The 20706-nt window shown below is 43.5% G+C and overlaps 1 protein-coding gene across 2 annotated transcripts in view; it reads left to right on the forward strand.

Annotated features, from left to right (window-relative positions):
- PCGF6 (polycomb group ring finger 6) overlaps nucleotides 1-20706 on the forward strand; it is a 168364-nt gene that overhangs the window by 65671 nt on the left and 81987 nt on the right. For both annotated transcript variants that reach the window (XM_069239480.1, XM_069239481.1), the window contains exon 7: nucleotides 16665-16692. In XM_069239480.1, coding sequence (XP_069095581.1) covers nucleotides 16665-16692 — 28 coding nt within the window. The remainder of the gene's footprint in view (nucleotides 1-16664; nucleotides 16693-20706) is intronic.

Genomic DNA, 20706 nt, shown 5'->3' on the forward strand with positions numbered 1-20706 from the left:
CAAGGGATCTCGGAGAAAAGGAGTTGAGCGGCAAAAATGTAATTCAGCTCCTACTTGATGTGCAAAATCTTCTTGATGAGAAGCTTCAGAGTACAGTCAGCCTTGTCCACTGTGAACCCCAAAAAGTCTGTGACCACGGTTGAAGAGCTGGACAACGTTTCGAAGTTAGCAGGAAAACCTAGATATGCATTAGAGTGACTAGATTGGTGTATTATCAGATTGTCATCTCAGTCAATCAATCGGGGATTTGTAAAGCGCACTACTCACCTGTGAGGGTCTCAAGGCGCTGAGGAGGGGAGGGGGGGAAATGTGGGGGATGGAGGTGCTGTTACTGCTCGAACAGCCAGGTCTTGAGAAGTTTGCTGAAGGTAAGGAGGTCTTTGGTCTGGCACAGGTGGGTGGGAAGAGTGTTCCACGTTTTGGTGACGAGGTGTGAGAATGATCTACTGCCGGTTGTAGTTCTGCGGACGCGTGGGACGGTTGCGAGGGCGAAGTCGGCGGAGTGGTGATGCTGGGTCGGGGTATAGAAGGAGTGTCGTCTGTTGAGGTATTCTGGTCCGGTGTTGTGCAGTGCCTTGTGAGCATCGGTGAGGAGTTTGAAGGTGATTCTCTTGTTGACCGGGAGCCAGTGCAGGTTTTACAGGTGGTCTGTGATGTGGCAGTGGCGAGGGATGTCCAGGATGAGGCATGTGGAGACGTTCTTGATGCGTTGAAGCTCTTCTGGAGTTTGGCTGTGGTTCCTGTGTAGAGGACATTGCCGTAGTCCAGCTTGCTGCTTACAAGGGCTGGGGTGACTGTTCTTCTGGTTTCGGTGGGTATCCATTTGTAGATCTTTCGGAGCATGCGGAGGGTTTTGAAGCAGAAGGAGGAGATGGCGTTGACTTGCAGGGTCATGGATAGTGAGGGGTCCAAGATGAATCCTAGGTTGCATGCGTGGTCGGTGTGAGTCGGAGCGGTTCTGAGAGTGGCAGGCCGCTAGAAGTCATTCCATGTGGAGGGGGTGGAGCCGAAGATGAGGACTTCCATCTTGTCGGAATTGAGTTTGAGGCAGCTGCTCTTCATCCATTCGGCGATGGTCTTCATTCCTTCGTGGGGGTAGGTTTTGGCAGAGTCCTTGGTGAGGGAGAGGATCAGCTGGGTGTCGTCGGCATATTAGATGAAGTTGAGGTTGTGGGATCGGGCGATGTTAGCAAGCAGGGCTATGTAGACGTTGAAGAGGGTCGGGCTGAGGGACGAACCCTTGGGTACGTGGCAAATGATTTCGGTGGCCTCCGAGCAGAATGGGGGGAGGCAGACTCTCTGGGTTCTGCCGGTGAGAAAGGAGGTGACCCAGTCCAGGGCTCTGTCGCAGATTCCAGCACTGCTGAGGCGTGAGCGTAGGGTGTGGTGGCAGACGGTGTTGAATGCGGCCGAGAGGTCCAGGAAGATGAGGGCCGCGGTTTTGCCGCTGTGCAGTATGGCTCTTATGTCGTCGGTGACGACGATGAGGGCGGTTTTGGTGCTGTGGAATCCAGATTGGGAAGGGTCCAGGGTGCGGTCCTAGTCTAGGAAGTGGGTTAGTTGTCTGTTGACAGCCTTCTCAATGACTTTTGCCGGGAAAAGGAGCAAGGAGATAGGCCGGAAGTTCTTGAGGTCCTTTGGGTCCGCCTTGGATTTTTTTGAGGAGGGCGTTGATCTCTGCATGTTTCCAGCTCTCAGGGAAGGTGTCGGACTTGAAGGACCTATTGAAGATCTTCCGTAGTAGGGGTGTGATGATGGAGCTTGCTTTGTTGAGGATGTGTTGAGGGCAGGGGTCAGATGGAGAGCCAAAGTGGATGGTGTTCATGATTTCGATTGTGGTGGTGGTGTTGCCAGGGTTCCAGCAGGAGGTTGGTCAAAGGTGAATCTGTGGTGTTGGTGGTTGCGGAGGGGGAGTCTGGGTGCTGAAGCTGTCGTGGATGTCTGCAATCTTGCACAGAGGGTGGCGTCATCGTAGTGATGACGTGCGTGGTGGCTGTGGGGAGCCGGAAGCCACGGGTTCTGGCGCTGGGTGCGGTCCAGGCACGGATGCCTTCGGAGCGCCAGCGGCGCATCTGCTGCACAGCCACGCAGCGGCCGCCTTTAAGTAGGGAGGTGGGGGAGGAGAGGACAACTGGGAGGCGGGAGGGGGATGAAAAATGGCATGAAAAAGGGGGCGTAGCCAAAAAAAGGGGCGGGACGCAGCAGCGGGACGCAGCAGCGGGGGAAAGGAAGAGTGGGAGAGCGAAAGTGAGAGAGCGGAGTGAGAGAGAAACAGGGAAAAGGATCACTAAGGGACAGTAGTGGAGCAGAGAGCCAAGCAAAGCAAAGCAAAAGAGGAGAGAGGTAGAAGGTAGCCTAGTAGGAAAGCAGAGCTCTCCCACTAGACACAGGGATGAGGCACAGGCAGAAGCCTGCGGGTGGAGGAGGGCCTCGAACTCCTGACTGGGGTCAGGAGTTCAGAGGAGCCAGTGAAAGGGCTCTACTTAGAGGGTGGACCCACAGGAGGCAGAGCAATGCACTGATCAGGACTAAGTAGTAGTAGTAGTAGTATATTCTTTTTTCAATTTTGTAAAATATATATATATATATATATATATATATATATATATATATATATATATATATATATATATATATATATATATATATATAATAATAAACAATTACATCCTCTAGCCTCGGATGCGTACCTAAGTATCCATTCATTATATATTGGATATTGATATTTTTACATTTTTGAACAGGCAATAAATTAATTTACTCATTAAAAAATCTTAGATAACGCTACTATAAAATGCTCATTATGCATTACATTTCCTAGAATGCTAGTGCATAAAAGATTTGTAACAGCACTCTGTCTTTGCCTTACACAGCCTTACAAAACACATGGTCAATAACATGTCATTTATATTCTAGTTCCTATAGGGCATATACAAAAATTATTTGGTAGCACTCTTAGCTTAGATGCAGCATCCTTTAAAAATGTAAGAAGAATCACCTCTTTACCTTCATGCATTCCATATAAAAACCGTTAAAATGTAAGATACTGGTAGTACATTATTGCTAAGGAGCTGATGCTTTAATTTTTAACATAACTCTATCTTAGACAAGAGCAGCTTGAAAAAAAAAAATCACAATTCCTTGGAAACTCGGTGTTCACTTACATAGCCTTGTAGAGTATTTCCAATTCTTACATCTCAACCTCAAGGCATAAAAGAGGTGCCTTAACAATGTGAAGACTAACCACAACATACTATCAATTTTGAGGGTTCTGATAAGGTCCTTCAGCTGTCTCGTGGCTAGAGTGTGGCAGATAGGAAGTAACCAAGTCCTTCTAATGTCAGTGTCCGTATGACAGAAAAAATTAGATGTTCCACTCATTCAGGGCTAACCAAACATGAGGGACAAATTGAGGAGGTATTACAGCCGGGCCATCTGCTATAGCACCCATTTACTGGTAGGATGCCATACCTAAATTCCAAGTACAATGTTTTAGCCTGTAGATTTTCGGTTTGCTTTAGAAATTTCTCACATTCATGTTGTCTTTAAAATCCAGGAACCTCCCAGTTAGCGCCCCAACAGAGCTATGGCTTAACCATAGACTATTAATATAGTTCCAATATTTCTTTTTAAGGCACATTAAGGTATTTGTCTGCAGGCATTCGGAATTGGAGCATAGTTCACTCAACCCCGATCTGATAAACCACTTCTTGACATATTTAAGCCAAGGTATGCACCCCTTTGGGGTCAAGTGCAATTGCTTCAAGAAATGATTGTCTCAGAGGGAGTGGTGAGTTGTTAGTCCATTTTCTGATCCAATAAGCTAAAGGTCTAAATGCAGCCACATCCACTATGTTTTTTAGACCAAAGTCAAGTCAGGTCCTACATTATTCTGACCCTATATCGCAGCACCGTATCACACTGCTTCAGTACCCTTTGCCCAGTAGATTTCAATTGCCAGTACAACTGGCCGATAACTAGAGGTTTCCAGCTTCTTGGATATAGCGGAGCTTACGTGTTGAAGTGTTAACTAGCGCTTAAAAATGTGTAGGGTCCAGGAAAGTATATAAAACAAATGACTCTGGAACACAGGTACTTTGACATGGAACAACTGCTTATGTGAAACTCGTTTATAATGTACATATCATAAAGTGGGAAATCATCATCAAGTCGATCTAGCAAAAAATATCTTCATTGAGACAGTCTACATTCTGTCAGGCTTGAGTCCATAATCCACAATGCAACCAGTGCCAAACTTGTCATATATATTTAACAGGTTATTTTATTATATATGTGTAGGAAAGTACCTTCTTTTTGGCATGGTTACCCCCACTTTTTGCCTGCTGTCAGTGTGGTTTGACTGTATTCACTGGGAACCTGCTAACCAGGACCCCAGTGACTGTGCTCTCTCCCTCTAAATTTGGTTGCTTAGGAATTTGCACACCCACATTTGGCATACTGGTGCTGCCATAAAAGTCCCTAGTATATGGTACTTAGGTACCTAGGGCATTGGGTCACCAGGGGTTCCATATTGGCTGCAGCGTGTATTATGTCACCCATGGGAGCCCATGCAAAATGGGTGTGCAGGCCTGCCATTGCAGCCTGCGTGAAAAGGTACATGCACCCTTTCACTACAGGTCTCTGCACCAGGTCACTATAAGTCACCCCTATGGTAGGCCCTTCTAGCCCAGAGGGAAGGGTGTAGGTACCTGTGTGTGAGGGTGCCCCTGCATGAGCAGAGGTGCCCCTCGTACTCCAGCTCCATTACACTGGACTTCGTAAGTGCCATTTTACCACTTTACTGGACACAGGTCATTACCTGTGTCCAGCTACTTAATGGTAACTCTGAACCTGGGCATGTTTGGTATTAAACATGTGGGAATCATGCCCCAATACTGTTGCCCGTATTGGTTGTATGATTCCATGCACTCTGGAGGATCCTTAAAGGACTCCCAGCATTGCTCCTACCAGTCTTCTGGGATTTTCCAGGCAGCCCGCGCTCCTGCCACCCCTCAGACAGGTTTCTACCCTCCTCCTGCTTGACCAGCTCAGGCAGAGGAAGGCAGAACAAAGGATTTCCTGTGGGAGGTGGAGGTAACACCCTCTCCCTTGGAAATAGTTGTCAAATTGCTTGGGAAGGGTAGCCTCCCCAAGCCACCGGTATGCTTTAAAGGGCACATTTGGAGCCCTCCTTGCAAAAACCAGATTGCGCCAGTCCAGGGATCCCCCCCAGTCCCTGCTCTGGCGCGAAACTGCACAATGGAAAGAAGAGTGACCACTCACCTGTCCATCGCCACCCTAGGGATGGTGCCCAGAACTCCTCCAGGTGGCCACTTGATTCTTCCATCTTGAATCCAAGGTGGGCAGAGGCCCCTGGAGGCCAGGTCAAGTAGGTGATGTCACAGCCCCCTCCTGAAAGGTGGTCACCCTGCTAGGTGACCAGTCCCTTCATGGGCTATTTAGGGTCTCCCTCCTGGGTGGGTCCTCAGATTCGACATGCAAGATTCCAGCAGGACTCCTTTGCATTGTTTACTTCATCTTCTGGCCACTGGGACTGCAACATGACCCTTCAGGAACTGACAATCTGCAACTACAGCGACGACTCCACTCTCCAACTTTGTGTCTCCGGCTCCTTCCAGCAACTGCAACATTTCCCCAGCTGTGCATCCTCTGAGGGCGAAGAGTCTTCAGCCTGCAGAAGAAATAAGAAGGAATCTCTCTTGGAGTGAAGGAGTCACTCCCCTCCATCCACAGGTACCAACTGCAATGACAACAGGCTGCGTGGATCTTCCGTTCTCCAGAGCTGCGTAGATCCTGCCTCATAGGTGGTGGACTGGAGGGTTCCCCTTGATCCTCTCTACTAGCTGTCCAACTTGGGAGATGGTAAGCACTTGCCTCTCCTTGCAGGACATTACCCCTGTGCAATGTGACTCTTGCAGCTTCCCAGGTTTGTTTGTTCCTCATCCAAGGGATCTTCAGGCTCCGTGTATCCCCAGTCCCCAGCACTTCGTCCTGCAACGCACAGTTCCCTGCCTGCTGCTCCAGCGATGTGGGATGCTTCTTTGCTGGGCGGGCCTCACTGCAACTCTTGTGTCTGCTGTCCGTGGGTCACCTGTGGGGGGCGGCCTCCTCTTCTTGTGACTCTCCCAGCTGCTGTGGGTCACCCCCAACTCCTCTTCTTGGTTCGAGTCCCCTGGACCTTGCTGGTCCTCTTCAGCCTTGTAAAACCTTCTTCTCTGACTGTTGCATTTTCCCAGGCTTGTTGGTGCTATTTCAGAACCACTGACCAACTGCATCATGACTGCCGACGTGGGACATCACTTGCATCACTCCTGGAACTCCTCTTCTTCTCCTGTGCTGCGTTGCTGGCCTTCTTCATCCACTGTCGACCTTGTCCTGCATCCACAGAAGCACAGGTAGTGGCTCCTGCCACAACCGGACACTCTATCATGAACTGGACTTGGTCCCCTTCCTTTGCACGTCCTCTTCTGTCAGGATCCAGCTTTGGGTTCTTCCAGTCTTGTCTGGGTCTTACACAATCCTCTTCCAAAGTCCCCATGTTGGTTTTGGGGAAAACAGGTGCTTACCTCTGCTCTCCGGGTCGCTGTCGGTCACTCTGGTACTCACCCCTTGGGATTCCTAGTTCCTCCAGCTCAACTCTACTGATTCCTCTTCCTTGGATGGGGGACTGCCTTTCACATACCACTTATTAGTATATGGTTTGGCCTTCCCCTAGGGCCCTCACTATTTGCTATTGCTTTTACCAATGCCTACTGCTTTTTATGCTATTTTTGACTGCTAATGTGTATGTAAATGTGTGTTTACTTACCTCCAGTTGGAGTATTGGCTATGCAATATTTTAATATTTGTGTTTCTATAATAAAGTGCCTTTATTTTTGTTACACTTTGTGGTTCTTTCATGTGTGTGTAAGTGCTGTGTGACAGTAGTGGTACTGCATAACCTTTGCATGTCTCCTAGATAAGTCATGGCTGCTCGTCCACAGCTACCTCTAGAGAGCCCTGGCTTCCTAGATGTTGAGTACACTTCACCAATAAGGGATACCGGTACCTAGTATAAGGTGATAACACCATAGGTGCTCACCACACACCAGGACATCTTCCTACGATGTGTTTCAAAAAGCAACAAAAGGTGGTTTTCATTGGTGGCCAAACAAAGTAGTGAAAGAGTGCACCCCAAGAGAAAACGCACTAAAACCAAGATAAGAGAATTCTATCATTGTGACAAAAGTTGGTGTATTGATACAACATAACAGACGGCCACAGTTTGTGACAATACAGTTGTGCACACAGGCAAGTCCCTGTGTGAGATGAGCAATTCAATGGTCTGTCTTTTGAACGGTCAACGGCGTTTCGACCCGTTCGGGGATACCTGGGTTTTATCACCCAGGTCTCATACCTTGGCCTGTTCAAACAGGACTAGGAAAACGAATGGATTCAATCATGAAGGGACAGCCGAATTTGCTTGGGGAATAAAGTAAACAGAAATGACCTACGCGAGAGCACCCGATGTCTGAGGGATAAAATGATAGAAATGTACTCACGGAAATAACCACGAGTACTACAGGGCAGCTGTGAGCATGTGAATCCAGGGCGCTGTAGGCCTTTGGGAAGGCAAGGCGGTGCGATACACAAATGCAGCCGTCCTCCCGCTCGGAGAGGCGCTGAGACGAGAGAAGGTGGCTGTGCTGGGATGGGTGATTTTTGTGGTTTGCAAGTATGTCTGAATACCCGACAAGATGCTGTTTTACTAACAGGCCATAACAACCTTAGAAGAAAGGAGTTACTTGATTTTTCAAGACTATAAATTCTTCTAAATAAAAGGGATTTGTTTTACCCAATTATTTCTATATGTTGGGATAGCTGTGAAAAGCTGATGTTTTTCACAAAGGAGATCTGAGTGAGATGACAGACAATAAGCGGAAACGCTCGATTTGTCCTTAATGTCACTCAGAACTCTAAGGTGAAAAACATTACTGTTATTCAAAATTACCTATCTATAAGTTTGCTGTATATGGCCCCATACTCGGCCAATGCAAATGTTAGAGTTGTAATACCACATATTACAACAATAATTACAATAGCGCTTACTATCTCTGAAGCGCTTTATGGCAGGTAGCATACTAATCCAGAGCTCATTGTTAGTAGTTAGTGTTGTGAGTTATTGTTAGTTATTGGTATTTTTATAGGGAAGCATCCTATGCCTTTATTCTAGTTTGTTTGTGGAAGATTACATTCATGTGAATTAGATTTGAATATCAGCTATCTCCGGGTTCCAGGACATGGATTCATGACGAGGGCGGGGGGTGGTAGGGGCGGGTAATCTGCAGAAGTACAATAATAGGAATGAAGACCACCAAGCAAGTAGGCTGTGCTCCTCAAAGAGAAGAAGCATGCAGATGATGAAAGATAATGAGGGGGTAGTTTAACGGAAAGGAAAATGAACTAGTTTTAAGTCCAGGTCCGTTTTGCATACAGGGTTTGGGAACACAGTGAGAGGATGTTTTTTGGGATACCGTGCAAATCAGCACAGTGGCGAGAATAGATAGTGACCATTGATACGTAACAGCAGTGGAAAACACGTTTTGCTTTTCATTGCTGTGGCCTAATTGCAGTAAATAGCACCATTTAGAAAATCTAAGTCTCGATTGGAGATCGGTATGGGGCTCAGCTGTATTTCAAGAACCAGCGTCAAAGCAAAATAATTAGCTATAACCATATTGTACCAGTAGGTGGCAGCAAGGACCATTATTGAAGCGTTGGCTTATGCAGTGATCCATTGGTTTGATGGTTACTTCAAGTGTCTGCTAAATGTACTTTACATACTCCCAATCTATTTTCCAAATCAGAGATGCCACCTCCTTACATTTCTCCCAGTGTCATTATTATCTCAATGTTTGTGACCCTGTATTTGGAAAATGTATATTTTTGCTTAAATTAATGACACGTCTATGTTTTTGGCCCTTTGTGCCATCTGAGCGCCAATTGGCCCAGGTGTGCACTTGAAAATCCTTATTTACTTTAATAGCCTGCAAATGCAGAAAGCTATAGAAAAGATGCATTTAAAGACATTAATGGCAACTACTATATTTACATTGACATGCTGCGTTTGGTTTACTTTTTCAATATTTGCCTACTTTGCACAGTCGAGTGCAGGCTTTTGTAGTTCCTAAATTGATTTTATGTATTTCCAGCACGTATCCCCCCCTCCCACTGCAGTTCTCACGGCGACTTTTACTCTGTTCTGGGAGCATAAATTGTATTTTGTCCAGCATATAGTTATGCTTTTTCTTTATCAAGTCACTTGTTTCGTTGAAATCTTACATTTCATGTATGGATATAGATATACTACGATTTAATATGAGATGACGTTTACGTTCAGGTTAGTGTTTAGCTGCGTTCTTTTCCCTTATATCACCTTTCATACCTCACAGACTCAAGAGGTAATCTTTTTGTGGCGGCGCACACAGTGGTAAGTGCTTCCCGTGCATCAGATTTGGGAGGGCCTGTGTCACTCTCTGTATGATGAGACCCACATTGCAACCCCCTTTGTCATTGTTGCTTTAACTCCTTCATCCCTGCTTCTCCCTGTTAATGCATCGTTTACATCACTCCCTTGATTTATAGAAATGTTTCGCTATATGATTCAAAGTGTTAGTGTTATTCGTTGTCTTTATGTAGAAGTTAAATGCAGTAAACGTTTGCTCTTAGCTAGCATTAGAACTGGAGGCGCTAAAGACAGATTTAAATTGACACACTCACATGGCTTGTCTTTGTATGGATGCTGCCTCGTACACCTCAAGATTGAATGTTTACCTTTGCCTGTGGTTCTTTGGTATTTGGGTCGCTCTATTCTTGGAAGTTGTTTTTCTATTGTTCCTTTGCGCGCCCTAGCCTTGTTCCACTCCTCAGCCCACCTGCCCCACCCTGGCTCTCAAACATCGAGGCCTTTCTCTGGCACTGAATTCAGTACAGTTCTTTCCTCTCTCTTCGAACTCTGTTCACCAGCTCCCACCCCCGAAGTGCTTGTTCTTTGTCGGGCAGTGATAGTCCCGGCTTCTACACAGGGGTTCTGTATTTATCCCTCGCACGGTTTCTGCACGCCTTCCCTTTGAGTATTTAGTATTTTCATTATCTTGGTAGAAAGTGAATGTTTGCGTGGCCACGTGAATTTCTAATGCCGAGATATTCAGATAAAAAGTCCTAATAATGCCCTTGGTGTGGGTGGGGCAGGCTGCTTTTGTCTATTTTTATTTGGTTGGCAGATGCTCGCGGAGTCTTTGCCTTCCTTGCTGCACACTACATTGAAGATGTATGCTATACCTAACTGTGAACGTCTATTTTTGAATGTATTGGAGATTTTAGTCTTGGCTGATGATGTCATGTGTAAACTAGCAGAGTCTTCTGCTGATTACACTATGCAGACCTTTTTCTCTGGACAAATGATGGCCAAAGTGGGATTTAGTCTCTGACTATTCCCTCACTTTCACTTTGCACCTCAATTCTGTGGCGAGATCTGCTGGTGTAAATGATTATGCAGAATATTTGTTCTCTGATCTCCCCTATTGATACATTTTTGTACATTCCTAGGCCGGGAACTTATTTCCTTCCAACCACCAGGTTTTTAGGACCCTAATTCAAAAGATTTACAGTTTGCTCCTAACATATTAGAAATTCAGATGGCTTTAACATACCTGGAGGTGTCTTCAGTCGTCTTCCTTTGGCAGATTAAGTCCTTTTTCAAGTTTCATATTTTAGCAGCCGTCTGAATGTGTGAAACACCTTCTCCATCATGCTGTTTGGCTGGACTTATTCCCACATTGTGAATGGGAAGTTATAGATACTTTGTGAGTACACATGTGCAATAAATGGATGAGAAAATAGGACTTGCAATGGTAATGGTCTGACTAATGTCAAAAGCTATGGGACAATTCACAAAGATATGCATGAATATGTGAGTTGTTGGTACTACAGTAATACTCCCACAGAGTGTCTATCTCACCTATTAGTAAAAGTACAAAGCGGGTATAGTCTGCTCTGTTTGTACTACTTGTACATGAATATTCCCTTTTTTGATGTTTGGCGCCCCTATATGTGGAGAGCCTGCATCTCTTTATTGTTACGCCCACCATTACTTTACACCACTTCTTTCATCTTTGTTCAGTAGACATGACCAAGTGTGAATTCTTATTTCCTCTTCTCTCTGTTCAAGTGAAAATGTGCACTTTGTCATCAATATGAAGCTCTTTAGTCTAAGCTTGACATGACAGAAAGCAGTTTCAATAGTACAAAAGCAGTGTGCCCGCTTTAATCTTCTAAATGTGAAGGACTTCAGAGTTGTTTATATTATACTTGTTAAACAACCGGGCGCACACATTAACACGGAGTGGTGTTTATTTAATCGATGCACTGATGTGAGTAGGATGATCCGCAATCTAGGTTATGAAAAAATCCGGCGTTCCCTTTTGTGTGGTAAGAGTGGTACCTCCCTCCTCAAAAGCCAAAAAATACAAAAAGGATATTGGAGAAAATAACCTTTCAAGAACCACAGGTACTTTAGTGATGCTTCCTTGAGTGCCGACGTCATAGGGAGTGTATCTACATTTCCAATGTCGATTTCCACAGCTAGAGAAGAGATAACTAATTACTACTGAATTTCATGGCGACCAGGGCCACAGGTACTCAAGTGACACTAAAAAAGATTGGAATTTTCCAGATGTTGCACGCTTATCCACGGAGCAAATGGGTCAATAATTAATTACTAATGTTGCTAATTACCGAAGAAGCAACACTCAGAGGAGGCCCTCTATGGCCAGATTCTCCAGGAGGGGACCTGTGGAGTTCTGGTCCAACAGTAATAGTCCACTTGAAGGGCCGATCTAGGCAGAGGACACCATTCCTTCCTGTCTCAAGGCCTAGTGGAAGTAAGAAATTGCAAAGGAGTCCTTCATATGTTAGAGAGCGAGAGACTGCTGCCACAAAATATCTGGGATAATGGGGGATCGAGGGAGCTGGCTCACTTGTACTGTATACCTTCTGTCAACCCACCTGATTCTGTGACTGTGTGACACAAACAGATTGTCGCTTCAGGTTTCTAAAGAGGATGCTTCATGAGAGGAGTTTCTTTGAGTGGAACGGTACATCATTGTTGTTGCCAATGGATGATGAAATTTCAACATCTTTTCTTGGTGCTCCGTGTTCTCAAATGCAAATAAATATTTTTTACTTCAAACCTTTATCTGTGTGTTTATTGCGTCTTGCAGCCGCTGTCTGGCCATCCAGTCACAGCTGTTATCACCCCGCAGTCTCAGCGATTACTTCTCATAGAGGACTGATATGCTGCAGACAAACACAAATGCTGTGACGGAAAAATCCGAGTTCTTTTAGAAGGTCTCCGTTTCATGTCACATTGCTCCTGCACAAAAGCATTTGTTACTGTAACGTCTTAAAAAAAAAAAAATGCACAGGAACAACAATGAGCTCTTGCTGTACAACAGGAGCCTTCTTTATTTGTTTATGTTGACCACTTGCATAAAAGTTAGATTCATCACAAATTAACCACTGTACATGAGTAGGGTGCATTACTGCTCTGTCCCTCACGGCTAATACTGTCAGTGGTCCTTTCAGAGAAGAGCTGATGGTTGAGCGAGGACACCGGGAACACTCAGCAGAAAGGCATGGACCGCTACAGAAGGCCAGTCAATAGTATTTCCTTACAGAAATGAGTCGCGATAATACTGTATCGTCTCCTCCAATCTTAACTACAACTATTGGATCTTCCACAGTGTGTAGAAAGGCCACTCTGTTCCTGGTTCATGCATACCTCTTTTCCTATTTTAACACAGTATTTCAGATGTTGTATTGTTTAGTGACGTTTCCCAGAATGCTCCTTCAGACTACACTTCCAGGGGATTAAACCATCGATTATCATGCTGTTGAAAGTTGCTGCCCTGCTTCTCCAGTTTTTGACTGTTTCTTTACACTAGAAAACCTCATCAGTTTTGCTTAGCATAGCCCTGAAAAAATAAAATCAAGATGAGATTGGTAGAATTTCTGCTGTTGACCAAATAATGATATTTTCTCAACAACAGAAACTGCACTGATGTTGGGGGGTTTGACTTGTAATGCGGCACCCTAACCATTTCAAATTCAGTGATTAAGATACTGTAACATTAGTCAAAAGTTGATATGTTCCCTCCTACACAGTCCTAGAGACAGCAAACCGCGAAAAAGGTAGCGCTAAACTTGAGGATATTGCAGGCCCAAACTTAATTGAGATGCAATGCCTTGTCCTTTTAGATAGAAGGATAATCTTCTAGCAAAAACAAACCTTTGTGTTTGTTGAATAGCAGCCCGTTAGACTAGATGTTTATGTATTCACATCTTTAGGAAATCTGAATTCAATCATTCTTCAGAAACAGAAAAAAGTGGATTTAAAATGTTCTACTCCCAAATTGATTTTCACCGGGACCAAACGTTGGTAGGAAGACTGCTCATAAAACTAGAACTTATCCTGAAATCCCACTCTCCTGCAGATGTTTTCGTGTGGTAATTCAGAACTCAATTCCTTTTGGAATATTGTCTTCACTGTGCTAATGCAACCTTCTAAGCAACCCATGGGCAGGATTGAATATTTCATACCTTAACAATTAGAGCTTTGGAAGCATGTATGTGGTCTTCCCTATCAGAATGTATCTTGACCCCCACAAAGTGTAATGGCCAATTCCCTCCAATAAATGTCAATGCCTCTTTTGCTGCGACAACACTCTGTGACCCAGGGTCAGAAATATCCTTGTTTGTGAACTTCACATAAAACCAGACAGCAATGCTTCACCCCTAGCAAAACGTGTGAGGGATTATACTCCAGTGTTATTGAGCAGAAACCACGTCCCAGAGGAATACTGGAGTTTTATACACTCTGCGCAACATAAGCCATTACTCCAAATCACATCCTCTCCTCTCTTATGTAAAACACCCGTACGCTGAATTCTGTTGCGATAAAAGATAATCTAAATCCTTCCAGGCAGAAACTGCCTCACATCAAATTTCTAAGTTGTTTGGGGAAATCATTAAGAAGATCTGTCTGTAATGTGAGGGATATTCACTACTTCCCTGCTTTAGAATACTCTGGAATAACTTGCATTAATTAGTGGACACAGACACCCCTTAGTGAAAATCATCAACTCCCAACTGTTTTGGTTATGAGTTAGTCTTGTCCATGTCATCTGAGACTTAACTTGGATACTGTTACCCCAGAGTCTAACTTTCATCTGTCTTTGAGATTGTCGAAGGGTAACTCCCACTTTGCTGAAATTATTGTGCCAGGATCCCATGCCCATATTATTGAGGGAGGACCTCGGGACAGCTCTAACGTATTTTATTTCCCCTGTGTTTGTTTATGCACTTGTCTGTTTTGACAGATGGATTTCACATGATCATGTCTCAGCTCTACTGATCTAACTGTCAGCCTCAGATTTCCTCTCCAATAAACAGGTCTCAATTTTCACATGTGCGCAGACCCACATATATAAACACTACAATATTCCTTTATTACATCACAAAGACATAGCCAATTGGGGACTCTATGCTGCTTCCTGAGTGCACATGCTCTCTGTATTAGTGGCTTTTGCTACCTAATGTCAATCCTTCAGAATGTTTGAGGCAACCTAAATATCTAAAAAGGAACTTACCTAGAGACTTGATGTTGTACAGTATCTGGGAACCAAATGTGGCTTGGGTTACATTAAAGCTTGCAAGAGTTCACCTGAGGACTAAGAAAATAGTAGAATCAGACTAGTTTGTTCTCGAAATGGGCTTGGTAGAGTGAACGCAACGCAAGCTTACCATTCCAGAGCTGACTTCATCTCATTGTTTCACAGATGGTACTAGCCGAGGGAAATGTTAATATAAGTGCCCTGGACACCTCTGGGTCACCAAGGTTAGAATGCTGTGCAAGCCTATGACTTGGGGGGACAACTGGTGGAACATTACTCTGGCTACTTAGAGCACCCTTCACTTTTTTGATTTGATTATGAAAGTCTGACTTCCAGTTGCTGAATTACCATTGCTCAAGTACTCACAAGTCCCAATATGTCGTAGGCTGCTGAGATCCACGCTCAGGAAATTAAGTAGAGCTACCAAGTTTGGATCTATGCATGGATTTGAATACACTTCTTCAACATGGTTTTGAAGTGTGATGTCATATTGTCATCGCCCCAATATCCCATCCACCATTCAAATAAACTTCTACACTCTCATCCCATGTCACTGGGAGGAACAGTCCACTGATCCAAGAATTTCACATCTTTATCGGCTACACTTTCGTCCAGCTGTTGGGCAAAATAATTTTCCATGGGTAAATAACCAGGTAAATAGGGAACTTAGTTTAGCGAGCTCACCCTATGTCACTAACATGCAGACCTTTGTCCTCCTAACACTTCCTTGAGAGCACTGAGCGAATTTTCAGGCTGAAACAAAATGTTCATGTCTCTCATGAAGAATAGAGGCAAAGAACCCATCTTGAAGGAACACAGGACAAGCAGAGATAGCTGGCTTTTCAAACCTCTAATAAGCATTATTGTTCACCTCCCAGTATAATTAGCATCCTATTGATGCACCTCACATCGGTGGTCTGACAAATTTCGGTCTGTGCACGAGGAATGTCTCTATAGGAAAAGTTTTGGTCTCAAAATTGTTCAGTTTCTTCAACGGAGCAATGGCCGCGTTTGACCAGTAGGAGCTAGGCGAAAATAGTGGTATATTGGTTAAGCAACCAATGAACAAAATACATTGGTATTTTTTTAATGTTGTTTAAACATACTTTCAAAAACAGAACTCCAAAAATCATTGACCTTAAATGTGACCGCACACTCAAGCATCTGTATTTGTCTGTCCTTTTCCACATCCTCCCTTTTGTCTACTCAATACCGTCCCATCTAAGCACTCCTCAGATGTCGAAATGACCTCATCGTTGCACTCACTCCTCTTATCCTTCACCTCGCTCCACATTCCCCTAAGACATTTCTCCCACTTTTCTGTCTTGCTGTTCCCCCTCCTATCCTTCTGTTCCTGACAACATGCCTTCTGCATTTCTGTTTCGAGGCTGCGGCTTCTGGTAATGTCTGCAGAAAAGAAGAGGTACCCCCAGCCACGGGAGAGGGATCTGTGGCAGGTAGTGAAATAAAGCTGTAGCCACAAATAGACACAATACCATGGTCACAAGTAAGCGGTGGTGTTGAACTTGCATCTTTGGAAGAATGCTTCCTTTTCATTGTCATATCTACCGCATATGGTATTCTGCATTCCAACTACTAATCATTCTCTTACTAAAGGTCTGCCTAAAGCTTGTTTGGTTATGGTGAAGCGCAAGGATAGCAATATTGGAAACATTTAATAGATTTGTGTTGCTTCATGAAGTATCATGTTTGAAAATTAATTGTTATACACTTAAGTGCTGTGCATCTCCCAGTGAAGCTGGAAGATTAATTTAAACGTTATGCTTTGTGGATGGACTGAATGGCTTGTTTTTCGAGCAACAAAGCATTTGAGATGAAATATTTATGATTATTGATTTGTGGTGACTTAGTTGCTGTGTGATACTGCAAACACAAATAGCTTCAAATTCTCTGGTTTCATTTATTTTTCAGAGCTGAAGAAGGAACCGGCAAGTTCAAGGTAGATTGTAACAAACATTTGTAAATCCTGAAATTTGAAATATTTATCATGCATCCATACAACATGTCTAGTAATATTTCAAGAAGAAATACATTTTTACAAAACGTTCACTAGACATTGACGCTGTGGTACTCTTAAACCTTAAATTGTTAAATTCTTTTTTAAATGCCCTGGTACATTTAAAAATAATGTGTGACTGGTACCTAAATCCTGAAATAATGTGATATTGTGCAACTCTTATATTCCCTTTCTGTAAAGGGCATCACAGCTATTTTCTAAACTAACAAATGTCTATCTGCCCACCCTCACAGAGGAATAGTCTTTGTTTTAGAGTTGGAGAAGTCAGACGACGCCTTGAGAGTGCTTAGGTCAAGGTGCTTCCATCCATGACACTTTCTTTCACTGTGTGACCGTGGACCACAGTAGTGCGCTAAATAAGTGAGCACCCCAACCAAATGACCAGGGAAGTTGGTTAAAAAGAAACGTTTCTATTAAAACAAAAAACGGCGTGTGATCCTCTTTTAAGAATTGCGCCTTTCATTAGAACTTTCGATTATTTCGTTTACAACTAAGTATAAGGTAATTTTTTTATTTCCTGATTTTCCTTCAGAGAAAGACAAAAATGTTGTGATCTAGCAAATCCCAGGTGACTTTAAAAACATTATATGAAAAATTTTTGAAAATGAGGAGGCTACTCCTGGGGATCTCTGGCGAAACAACTTGGCCCAAATGTCAGGCGTTGTGGCTGCAGTTGGCCGCAGGAGTGGCCACATAGAATATACCCAGGGCATGGGGTAGAGAAACCACACCCAGCATTGTGAAGTGGGAATCGGACCTGACTGGTGTCAGAGGGCAGAGGACGTAGTCTATAGGAATAGGGGCTGCCCCAGGAAATGGGAAAAGGTGTGGGGACCATGGCTAGAATATAGGGGCTCTGGTCGAGAGATAGATCTGGACAGGGAGGTGTCTGCCCTGAAGTGTTCTTGAGGAAAGGGAAATGGTGATTGTCCTATGTACTGTACTGGGCTGTAAAAGCACCACGCAGACAAGAGGGTGAATCTCTCCACAGCTGTTCTTTATCGTTGCTTTGACTGTAAACTTGGATCATGCAATCTTATAATATACCTGCTGTATAAAGAGCGAACATTTAGGGGGTTATTCCAACTTTGGAGGAGGTGTTAATCCGTCCCAAAAGTGACGGATTTACCACCAGCCGTATTACGAGTCCATTATATCCTATGGAACTCGTAATACGGCTGGTGGTATATCTGTCACATTTGGGACGGATTAACACCTCCTCCAAAGTTGTAATAACCCTCATAATAAAAAGAGTTCTTAAAAAAAAAGTTGAAAATGTTGGATGTGCTTATTAAAAAAATATATACAGGCAGACGCTGTAGAGGACTTTCTGAGTTTGCATTTTTGTGGCTGATTACCAGTGAAGAACCCGTATTTCTCTTGCACAAGCTGAGCCATTTCTCTTTTCATTTCTTCATGATAAGATCTCAAAACACTTTCTATTTCCAAGTAGTTTCCTCCCCTGATGTCCTTTTCTTCCCTTTCGAATCTTTAGGCTTGGTTGGTATCTGCTATAATGTTTTGGAATGAAAGACCTATTCCATTAGTACCAAACTAGCAAACCCCTATATCACTGCTCCTATCGCATGTGGTTCATCTCTACATGGCACACACAAATTTGGTGGTAGATCATTAAAAGTGGCAGTCAGAATATGTGGAACAATCTTCCCAAAGACGTATGCATATGCAGAATCTGCTGTTTACTGGGAAACCTTACTAGAGGAATTGTTAGTATCATGAATCCCTGTTGATACCAATAGTAGACCTGAAGATGTTGAATAGACAAACTGATGTGTGTTAATTATTCTCCCTTGTATTTTTGTTTCATAAGTGGGGTAGGGGTCTTTGGGTATTATTTTCGCTTCTGTGGCATATATGATGTTTAATCTATGTTATGGGATTCTAGTATTGAACATAATCAGGAAAGAAGATGTATATTTTAAATTGTTCATTTATTTATGTATTATTAAAATAGTGTATTTTTCACAATCTTTTGATGCTACCAGTTTATGGTGAATACGTGGTTTCGAGTGTAGTGGATGGTGACAGGTTTGATTGTCTGAGATATTAAGCTGGTTTACACATTTACCCTAACGTTTTTTTTTTTTTTTTACAAATTACTGGTTAGTGGTACCTGTCCCCTTGGTGTGTGTGATATGACAATCTTCCCAAAGACATGACTCAACAGCCATTTCACCTGCTTTAATCAGAAATGAAAATAACTCCTGCTTAATCTGCTGACACAAAGTTCATGATAACCTTAACTACTCCTATTCTAAGCCATTGGTTCCCAACTTGTGGTCCTGAGACCCCTGACGGTCCGCAAAGCTTTCTCAGGGGGTCTGCGACTCCTTCGAAAATTAAAAAGATATTAACAGATTAGGTCCCCAGCTTTCAGTAATGACTCACTGGGGTGGGTAGGGTGGGGGGTCCCCGGATTCCAGTAATGATTCAGTAGGGGGTCCCCAGGTTCCAGTAATGGTAAAGTGGGGCTCCTCAGAAGTCAAAAGGTTGGGAACCACTGCTCTAAGCATCTCTTGGAATCCCTGTTTTCTGTCTCTCCATGTGTAGATTTCTCTGTATAATGTGCTTAGTTTATTTTCTAACTAAGACCTGGTGTACCACTGAACACTACTGTTTCTCTTTGTTTTATTATTGAGGTATGTTTACCATGTGATGTATGTTAGCAACTAGCAGCTGCCCCCCTGGCATTTGTTTACTAATTATACATAGATACATTACAGTGGAATGGTTTGTGCAGTTTTACTACTCTGGCTTTTTTCTTGCTCACATTCATTTAGGACATTTTTTTGGAGAGGATTCAGTCAAGAAATTAGAAATGTTTGTCTCCTTTCTGTTTATAGTACCTCTTTTGAAAGGTACTCAAGTAAGGTCGCTATATGGGAACAAAAGACAATCAAGTGCCTATCCTGCATTTCAAAAGCATAACCAGATACAAAACCGTATTCTAGGGTAATGGTAATGGAACTATTAACATACCAACATATAGAAAAACGACTTCCAGGGTGAAGGTATCCTAGTTCCTCCTGAAAGGGGTCAGTATGATTCGATGTTATTAGTTCCTCCATTAAAAGAATGCTGCACACTCATCCACCTACGAGTGGCATGCTTCATCATAGGGCTCACTCATGTCACAGACTTGTGGATGAGTGGGTGCGTTCTTGTGGTAATGATATCCTTGTTTTATGGAAGTAAAAATACTGGCAAATGAAAATTTCCCTGTTATGGGAATGCGTGTGCAACCAAAGAAAAACACTACAATTACTTGTTAATTAATGGTTGACCTACAACTTTTATTTTGGTGGCCAGGTGGTAAGATTACAAAATAAGGATGATAATCCAGCACTGGCAGCCTTCTAGCGGTCTAAGGCTTTCATCATGACCATGATACTTAAAAGGCACTGTCTAAAACTGTGCATAGGATGATGTGCATAGAAGTGATGTGACATTCCTGACAGATTGGAAGATAATACAAAAACAGAAGGCATCATGTATGATAGAAAAGTAATTATTTCATCTTTTTTGGATGGAACCACCTAATTAGGTGAAGATCATTTTATGTGCTATGGGGCAAGGAAACTTCCTGTTGCAATTTGTGCTTAAGGGTAGGTCTTCCTCTTGGTTTTGTACAGCGGTAAACTGTTGCAATCCCGCCCTAAGATGCCTTACAGTACCTATTAAAAAAAGGGCATGAGATTATTTGAGCTGAGAAGTAAATCCAGATAAGAATCCTAAGGAAAAATGTTCTCAGAACCCCTCGGCTAAAGCTGAAAGCCAACATGCAGTACAGAAGCATTTAACTAACCTTCTGCCAGTCAATCCTTGAAAGAAAGATATCTTCTTTCAAGTTTGTCTAGGTCTATTCCTGGTACCCCGAATGTTGATCTTTGTTGACTACAAGCAACACCACTTCAG

This window comes from Pleurodeles waltl, chromosome 6 (assembly GCF_031143425.1).
Source record: "Pleurodeles waltl isolate 20211129_DDA chromosome 6, aPleWal1.hap1.20221129, whole genome shotgun sequence".
Taxonomy (NCBI): domain Eukaryota; kingdom Metazoa; phylum Chordata; class Amphibia; order Caudata; family Salamandridae; genus Pleurodeles; species Pleurodeles waltl.